General features: G+C 47.9%; 1 protein-coding gene across 3 annotated transcripts; it reads right to left on the reverse strand.

Moving 5' to 3' along the window:
• Window positions 1-361: 361 nt before the first annotated feature.
• On the reverse strand, window positions 362-9,197 carry LOC126036141 (thioredoxin). Of its 3 annotated transcripts, XM_049795538.1 has the most exons (6): window positions 5,724-8,396; window positions 5,194-5,399; window positions 3,769-3,873; window positions 3,025-3,084; window positions 2,151-2,216; window positions 362-585 (listed from the first exon to the last, which is right to left on the reverse strand). In XM_049795538.1, exons 2-6 carry the CDS (start codon window positions 5,236-5,238, stop codon window positions 523-525), a joined length of 339 nt encoding a protein of 112 aa, XP_049651495.1. In that variant the 5' UTR covers window positions 5,239-5,399; window positions 5,724-8,396; the 3' UTR covers window positions 362-522. The 3 variants fall into 3 exon arrangements, with proteins under 3 accessions (XP_049651495.1, XP_049651496.1, XP_049651494.1); XM_049795539.1 differs by lacking the exons at window positions 5,194-5,399; window positions 5,724-8,396 and adding an exon at window positions 9,037-9,197; XM_049795537.1 differs by having other exon boundaries at window positions 5,194-8,396.
• Window positions 9,198-9,765: the final 568 nt, after the last annotated feature.

Below are 9,765 nucleotides of genomic sequence, written 5' to 3' on the forward strand. Positions count from 1 at the left end.
AAAAGAATCTTTAGCTAAAAAGAGGCAACAAAAGAAAGATCTATCCCACCCAGTGACCACTCTCTTTTCTACAACTCCTAAACTCCCCTTTCCATACCTGCAAGCCAGACTACCACTCTTCAGATTATAGCCTGGCAACTACCACCCAAAAGTAAGGTGGCAGCAGACTTCTCCTAAAGCAACTGTCATTGCCATCCCATGCACCACAATTTTCCACCCCCAGCAATACCCCAGTAATAGATCAGGCTGCATTTTACAAGAGTCTTTGTATCCAGACAGTACTCCTTTAAGACATCAAAAACTGACACCTTGATGACATTACAAAATTCCTCTCATTTTCATTGAAACACAAGGCAATACCTGAAAGTGAAGAATTTACACTTTATTGTAGTCATTTATATAGATCTGGAGGATAGTTTCCACCACTAGCTAGCTTGTTTAGATTTTTTTTTTTTAAGTAGAAAAGTTAGAGGCTATAACTTAGCCGAAGCAGTCATGCTTCTATGTCTCCATGGCTGGAGATTAGATTAGACTTTTAATGGTCTCTTCCAGCTTCTCTTTATTGGCCCCAGAGAACTCCTGCACCTGTAAAGAGAGATTGATTTTTAAAACTGTTGTATTCAATGCTTCATAACAGTTGCATAGCATCCACCTGTATACCTATCCAACTCTGCTACGACTAAAACGTTTTCACCCCCAAAACATGGCAGTATTTTGGAGAAGTGCATCTATTCACCTCCCACTCAACTCATGCAAAAACTGGGACAAGAGTCTATACAGAATCACTTCCAGATTACCACTGCTGGAGCCTTTTACACAGAAAAGGGAAAAGACACTGATCCTGAACCAATGCTGTGTAAGACTCAAGTACAGGCTTGAAGGGACTCTGGAGGTTGCTGCACAGCAGAGGTAGCTCAAAGTTACCTTGGGTTGCTCATGACCCTTACCAATCAAATTCTGGAAGCATTGCTCCAAATGACCTGTCCCTGAGCCTGGCTTCTCCTGTGAGACTTGTCCTTGTTGCAACTTACACAGCAGAATGATATAGGCAATATTCATGTCTCAAAACCAGCAGCTCTTCTTGCAGGGGTGCAAGGTACAGAGCAGACCACACTACAGGCCATGAAATTGCTTGGTACTCATGTGTCCAGAGAACTGCCAAGGTCACCCAAATCAAAAAGCCACACAACAGGGTTAAGCATGTCTCACCTTCACACACTGTCAAATCATAATCGCAATTCTTCCAATTACATTATGAAGCTGTGGAAGTTTACCCTGAGAAAACTGTCAAAGGTTCATTAGTAGTCATTATTTGTCCCCATATTGAATTGAACTGAAGGCCACCCAACATCTGACACTCACTCTTCAGGTGCAAGTCCATTGCCCTCAGCCATGAAACTTCCATCCGGGCCCTGTTTTACTTTAGAAAAGCCCACCTTCAGCTTGCTTGGCAAACTAAAAGCCCAAGATAACACATTTAGGTCAGCAATTCTATGGTTCAGGCAGACAGCCATTCACAACTACCCTGCACAGGCAGCCCACTACACTGTTAGAGCATAGTCTGCATCCCATTTCATCCACATCTTGGCAGAGCAGGCACAAGAGGCCTGTTCAGTCCTCCAACAGCGACAAGACCTCCACTTCACAGGTTACACAGCTTCTATGTAAAAGCATCCAAGCAGTTGTTTCAGCTGTGTGTATGTTCAACCACGTTAGAGACTTCTGTCTGGGTGGGATTCCATAGGCACAATACAGTCATGTCTCTGCTTGAACATGAGCTGCATCCAGAGAAAAATACTAACCAAGACTGGTAAAAAGCAAGGTGCTAGGCAGAGGGACTAGTAGTCTTAACCCAGGCATCTAACCCCACTAATCTCTCATGAAGCTCTGCCGGTAAGACCGACTCGTAACACTAACTCAGTTCACTACCTGTGAACAATAGGGTTTGCTTCATCAGTTCTCTGCTGGTCCATGTTACATGTTACAGCATACGCAGTACATAAAATGAACTTGCTCACTCTCGGGAGTGTCTTAATGCCAGTGGTGCCCCAGATACATTAAAGAGAAAGCAGGCTATGTAGTCTAACATTTCCAATCTTCTTTCAAGTGTCTTAGCTTCCCTGCTCCAGTTCCAGAATAGCAGAGCCTACCTTCTTTCCATTCTTGTAGAACTGGAACGTTGGCATGCACTTCACATCACAGTGCGTAGCAACATCCTGGAAGAGGCAGAAAACAATCTTCAGCTGTGCATGTCTGAAGGATGTTTAAAGTTTAGAACCCACTAGCTGCGTTTTGTTTAGGTGACAGGGCAAAGCCATTACTGCTCAAAATGAAGGAAAAGCACTTCTGGTAGTCCATCACTACCAAAATCAGTGCTCTCCCTGAAGTAAGCCTGAAAGATCCTCCCTTCAGCATTTAATTCATGCAATAGCAAAGATACATTTACTATACCTGTACTGTGTGTGTGGAAAAAAAGGGACCTCTGCATCAAAACAGAGATGACTATTTGTAATGCTCAAGAGCCCTACATCAACACTTGTGTTTCATCCTGACACTGTGCAAGTACCTATCTGACATTGCTGGAACTGCTTTACAGCAGACATTTTATTGCACTTAATTCAAGACATGAAAGAGGAAACCGTGCCAAGAGCAGTGGACAGACCAGACAGATCAGACAGTTGTGAGGCATTAGTTTTAGGGAAGATTGCATCAAAGCAGCTTGAGGCCTTAGACTAACACTCCCTCCCAAAGTAGAGGGTCAGTGTTCCCAAGTTCTCACACATGCCATAGGGCCGCAAGTGTGCAGATCACCAAGGCAGTTTGTTCTGTTCAGGTGTCCTTTAAAAAAAAATATCATTCTTTCTTATGTAAGTGCTAAACCCCTATCTCTGCTTCTCAAAGTTGAAGTAATCTCTCATTTTATTTCAGTATCTACAAGGACATTTTAAAAAGTTCTTTACTGTCACTTGGACACTCATGTGGAACTTATGAGCTGCCTTCTCTCAGCGTTACCCCAGACCATACCTGAGCATCATCCACATCAATTTCGATGAACACCACATCGCCATACTTCTCACACAAACTCTAGAATAAAATAAGAAACTATGCAGTTACAATGTTCCAGGAAAGCTTTCTTTTAAAAGACACATTCATATAAGTTGTAAGGCTGGTGCTGCTTAAACCCCTCAGTGAAACTTGCCTTGTAACCTTAAAGCAGCTATTTTGCTGACCAGATCAAAAATGTTATTTTCTGCTCCAATACCTGGAAGAGTCTGTTGAAACTTGTTCAAACATACTCCCCTCCAGAGAAGACTCAAATATATCAACACATAGGTGAAAGGCTTTCTCTTACAGCCTTCAGCTGATCACCAAAAGATACTACAGCCTATCTCATACTTTACCAGGAGACACCACTGCTGCCTAAACACAGCTGGAGTGATTACGGTAACTGTGTACAGAAGGATAAGCATTGTTTCCACTCTATATTCCACCTCTTGAGGCAATACAACTGTGAGGTACTTATATTCCCGAGATGCATGTAAGCATTAGGACAGCAGAAGTTAAACTACGTTTGAGCTCCCAGCTATATCAAACGTCAGTATATTTAACTTTACAGTTTCTAGGTACTCCTGTGACTTCTCCCTTTTCCAGAAAATGCTGGCAATCACATGTGGCAAAAGGAAGTTCCCCCCATGTTATTGTCAAGCAGCACAAAAACATTTGTATATACTTCATACAATTGCCAATAAAAACAGAAAGGCTACTTACATGGAAAAAGGGCTTGATCATTTTGCACGGTCCACACCACGCAGCAGAGAAATCAACTACTATAAGCTTCTCACCTGCAGATTTCAGTTCTGCCTCAAATTCAGACTACAAAAAAAGGAATTGAACACATTAATGACTTTTCCCCTCCTTTCCGAAACAATTTAGACTAATCCCAAAGCTACCTTGCTCTCAGCCTTAACAGACTAACCATTTTGGTAGCTCTTTAAACACTTCACTTAACTGGGATATTTGTACCATCATGTAAGTGCTTCAGTATGATCTGCTTTCATCAGTGCTAGCATCACCAGCCAGTGTCTTATGACTCTTCAATTAGAAAAGACCACAATGCTCAGTCACCCCAACTCACTGAATTGTAGAAACTAAGCTAGAAATTCATCTACCCTACAATCCTCAACTCTGCAGCTCTGTTCAGTGTCACCCTCTGAATGGATCCTTATGGTTTTTAATAATCCATTTTCTCATTTCTGCCTTGGCAGGATGACTTCCATTTTATTCTGGGACAGACTTTCCTCTGCAGAATTTGAAAAGGACACAAATCTTTCTACGCTCGCCCAGTTTGATGCCTTTTCCAATCAATGGCTAACATAATTCTGATGTTGTGTGGTTTACAGCATGTTTTCTAAAGCAGCTCACAGGATAGTTATTTTACTACTTTTGCCAGATGAACCCACATGCAACATCAGTAGCCAAAGCAACGCTACACATCGAGACTACACAAGTAAAACCCAATACTTATTTAGAGCTTCGAGTCTGTTTGTTGCACTCAGTCACGCCTATCATTTTTGGACAATGTTCTTTGGAATTTAGAGCTCCTTACATGCCATTAACCATGTTTTCTGGTCGAAAAGTGAATGTTTTAGCAGAGCCAAAAGACATTAAAAACAATAAATAGTTACGTGCTCCCAAGAGGCAAACAAGTATCTCAGGCAGAAGCAAAAAATGCTTATCAGCTACTTCCTGACAGTGTCTTTTCCAAAGCAAGTACAAGCCACTTCAACATTCCTCAACTTCATTATCATGGCAATGCAAGCTTCAGGAGAGCTGTTAATATAAACTTCATTTCAGTTTCAGATTATGGATACAAAGGATAGCTGCTTTACTCTCCCAAACTTAACAGACTAGAACATTAGAGTTCTGTCAGCCACAGCTATCTGAAAGCAATATGGTTACTGCCATACTTACTTGTACACAGTGGCTGGTTTTGCAGGGCAGGAGTTAACTAATTAATGCCAGCTTCTGCACTCAGCCACACTAAGTTAAGACTTGAGTCTAGTAAGCTATTCCCCCCAACTAAAGAATGCCATGCAGTTGACAAGGCAAGAGAGCACACAGTCAAACTGGTCACGCATATACTTAACAAGCAAGCAAAAGGTCCTGCACCAGCACTCTTACGTATAAACCTACGTGAAAGTCTTCATAACTTCCCGTAACTTCAAACACACCCGGCATTACATCTCCCTGTTAATAAGACATTTTCCCTCCCAGTGTAGCTATCTTCAGGAGCGTAGCCTCCACATGTCGAGTTCTTCCATCCTTGCATCTTGGACATTCAGAGAGTCTACTCTGCTGTAAGATCAGTAGCTAACACTTCACACCACCTACACTCAAGTCTGGAAGAGATGGGAACAGTAAGTTTTCCTATCTCCCTACATTCCCCCACTCCTGTACTGACATAGTGTGCATTCCTGCACCACAGTCCCAAAAGTACCCCATTCCCACCAACAAAGTTCAATGTCCCTGTATACAGCAATCCATGCTAGCTGCTCCCTCAACTACTTATACTACAAGTTCCTTGGTAAAGCCTCACTCCTCCCCACCTTCAAGTCCTCCAGCTTGGTTTTTGGTATAGCTTCTCACACCTCTGCAGTGTAACATCACCAGCTCTTTACTGATTGCACTTCCTGCACCTGCCAGTTAGACCATCCTCTTCTTACCTTTAAGTCTTCTGTCCAGCTGTATAATTACTGTATTCTACAAGAGGAAATCTAGTCCTGAGATGTGTTCGTCATATGGCCACACACCTCAGGTTTGCTATTGCACAGAACATGGGGCGAGTGGGAGGGCACAATACCTACAGTTGGTCACACATCACCAGAGACGTGGTCCTGACTACAATCAGATGTTACCGGGCGAGCCATCTCTGGCATCAGCTAAAATTGCTGTGGGAGAGTGAAAAGACATGCAGGGTCCAAAGGTGCTTACTCTTGCAAGTTAAAAAATTTTGAACTAGGGAGAAGTCCTGAAAGTTTTCCCAGAGAGCTTAATTTCCCTGGAAGAAGGAAGACAGTAGTGGTGGCAAAACAAACCACTTGACCTGTCCAAATGGCTTCCACAGTTGTTTTTAGTGGTAACCATGAAGTGACAAGTTTTCATATAAAAACCAAGTCATCTTTGTTAACACAAGGGGGACCTCCCACTACAAGACCATTTGGTCATACACTATGAGAGGATCTTAGGGCTTTGTTAACCATTATTTTCTTCAGGTAGCACCTTTACCACCTTACTGGGGGAAACCTCTGTCAAGTTCATTGGTTGGTTTTGGGGTTGGGTTTTTTTGAGCATTTAACTACAGCCTCCCTGAGCACACACAAGACCTCATTTTGCTTGTATTATCCTCCAGCAGAAAAGAGCATGCTGCATTCAACAAATACACTGGTGGCAGGCCTCTGTTTCCAAGAGCCAAGTAAGGGAAAGGGATCTAGTAATGAAAGTCTCAAGTGCAGCAGGGATTCCCACCACCAGGTAATACCTCAAAATAGAGGCTACTGACTACGGACAGTGCTGAAAGGAGTCTGCTGCTCTCAGCAATAGGTAAGACAGCTTTAATCAAATCTGCCAGATGGTGTCGACCTTAGTTGTAAAGATGATTTCCAACACATATCAAGTCACCTTTGAACTTGGATTAACCCAGTCATCACCTGACTTCCAATGGCTATTACATAATTCAGTGGTTTGCATTTTTTAATACAGAAGCTAGCATAAACAGACTCAACTGCCTGAACTCCCTAGCAGAGACCACTTCTAAAACTATCATCTCCATCCGAAGCTGTGAGTCTTCAGCATGTGCTTAGACTCAAGAGAGGCAGCTAGTGTGAACAGGAAAGCTTTGGCAACACCAGCTTTCTAACGGCTGATATACCCCATTAGCTTCGGCTATAAAAGGCTTTATGTTCCATAGTCAACCCTGATGAGTTACCCATCTCAAGACTGCATACTTAAACCAACAGAAGTACTGCTCCTTCTGTCCGCTAGCAGGGACTTGACAGGGACCAGTAAGGTACCCTGAGAGCTGCCATTGTTCAGAAGCTAGTCAGTTTCTGAAGAGGTGTGTTAGGAGAGGGGCCACATCTAGCTAGCTGTCATGTTCACATTCCTTTACAGATGTCACTCTCAGAAGCTTTCGCAGGTAGTGGAAAAAGGGGCTTTCCTCTTTGTATCAGAGCATAATACAAGTCTGCTTTACTGAAAAACAGAATTAATCCAGAAATCCCAGTTGCACTGTACTTGAATACTCTGGGTGTTGCTGATGCTAACATCTTGTTGTCAACATGACTGCTGAGTCCATGCTCTCCATGAATAAGCAACAAAACCATGCTTTAACTACAGCAGACTATTAATGAACTCTCATAGCTGGGAGGACAGTGAAAGCCCAGTCCACTAAGTTAGAGCAGGCTCTTCCTCCAAAGCCAGGTTTACTGACTCTCTACTTTCAAGCCTGTACCAAAAACCTCAAAACTCACTCAGAAAGTTCGCCTGTTCTGTCCCTCCATAAGCAGAGAAGGGGGAAGGGGGAGAGAAGCAAACGGGAATAAGAATTTCAGGCTGAACTCACACACCATTCCATCTCCAGGACCTGAATGATAAGGCATTTCGTTCATCTTACCTTTAAGGAGCTTTCTGCATTCACAGGTATTTAAACTGTGGTCAGATGTTAATACCTTAGCGATCCAATGGGGAAACCCTGCCATGCTTTTCATTTATAGAGGGAACTGGCTATAGAAGAGGACAGCCTATAAGACAAACTTGATGCCATACAGCATCACTCGCAGGCCCCTCACAATCAGATCAAACTGGCACTTCAACCAAATTTCAAATTCAAAATGCAAGACTAGCCCAGCAGGATTTTCTCAGAAATGAAGGGCTCACTAAGTTTGCACAGAGAGTATTTTTGGAGATCTGGGTTCATAAGTTACTGCAACAAATACTCTACTGTTGTCTATCAACCACGTCAGCTGCTGTGCAGAAGACCACATACTATTTCACCACCACCAGCAGAGTATTCTCCACGTGTTGGTCCGGGCTGTTACCGTTCTGTATCACAAAGCCACAGACGTGTTTGTATTCACAGAACCCTCCAAACAACGAGCTGCTGCATTACTGTACCGAACAAGTCAGACAGCACCATAACAAGGGAAATACTTCTTCTGCCAGCAGCTCCTGTTATTGAAGTACAGGAACGGGCTCTAGCAATTCCTTTCAAGTCAGGAAAGCTGGATTCCCGTTTTCCACCAACTCCTATCCAGAAGCGCACCAGAACTTAGGCCAATCTCAGAGAGCCGCCCGGTCCCTTACACGCTGGCAGCCCGTGAGGAAGCCGGGACTTCCAAATCAGGGTGCCGCAGTACCCTGCTACCAGCCTGAGGAATAAAACGTGACGTTTCCCTGAGGCTTCACAGGGAGACGAGGACGATGTGCCACAGCACGAAGCCGCATCGCCTCCCGCCTCCTTCCGACCGCCCGAGGCCCTCGGCGGTGCAGCCGCTCGCTCGCTCCCCGCGGTCCGGCCGAGCCCTCCCTCGGTCCCCCCTTCCCCCGCTCCAGCCGTCAGTCAGGCTCCTCCCGAGTCCACCCGGGCCGCCTCCCCGCCGCACGCCGGCTCTCCCCGGCGGGCCGCGGCCTTCCACCGGGGCCCGCGGCGGCCCGAGCAGGGGGCACACCCGTTCGCCCCAGCTTCTCCCGGCGGGCCGGGCCCTCCCCGCCCGCCGGGGAGGGAGATGCTCACCTCGCCGCTCTCCCCTCCCGCTCCCCTCTGCCGGCGGAGGGACGGGGCCGCGCCGCCCGGCGCCGGCGGCCGCCGACGCCCAAGGCGGAGGAAGAAAGGCGCCGCGCTCCGCCGCCGCCTCCTCCCCCGGCGAAGGAGGCCGGCCGGGGCCACCCGTGCGGCGGGGGGCGGCCGGGGCCGGGAAGGGCGAGGTAGGGCCGGCACCGCCCGGCGCTCGACGGCCGCCACGCGCCTAGCGGACTCACCAGGCTGCCCACGCTCTTCACCATGGCGGCGGCTCGGCAGCTGAACGAACGGCAAGAAGGCGGCGAAGGGCCTCGTCCCGGCGATCGGCTCCGTTCGGCTCACGCCAGCTCCGCTGCCCGCAGCCGCCCCGGCGCCCCCCTTATATGCCCGTCGCCGCGCCGCGCATGCGCGGCGGGCCCTGCCCCCCCTCCCCCCCCCCCCCCCAACCGCCGCCGCCGCCGCTTTCCCCGCCCCGTGGCGCGGGCGACGCTGCGGCGCGGGGGGAGGACGGACGGACACACACACACGACACGGGGGCGCGGCTGGCGCGTGCCCGCGCAGCGCCGGGCCGGGGGCTGCGGAGGGAGCCGGGGGGGTCGGCGGGGGCCTGACGCCAACACCCCTCCCCCCCCACCACACCCCCTCCACCGACCCGCTCCCCCGGTTCCCGGCCGGCCGGCGGAGCCCCGGCGCGGGGAGGGCGGGCCGGGTGGCGGGGAGAAGGAAGACGAGCGACAGAAAGGGCAGCGAGTCTGGGGAAAAAAAGTGCTGTGTAACGATGAGCAGGAAGTATTTCGGAGGAACCGTCCTCCTCCTCCGGCTGCCGCCGCCCCGCCGCACGGCCCGGCTCTCTCGGGCGGCCTCCCGTTGTCCGACCGGCGAGGAGGAAGGGGAGGAAGAGGAGGAGGAGGAGGAGGAGGAGGAGGAGGAGGAGGGCTGGGGCTGTCCGTAGCGCCCAGAGAGCGTGG

Source organism: Accipiter gentilis, chromosome Z (genome assembly GCF_929443795.1).
Source record: "Accipiter gentilis chromosome Z, bAccGen1.1, whole genome shotgun sequence".
In the NCBI taxonomy this organism is placed as follows: domain Eukaryota; kingdom Metazoa; phylum Chordata; class Aves; order Accipitriformes; family Accipitridae; genus Astur; species Astur gentilis.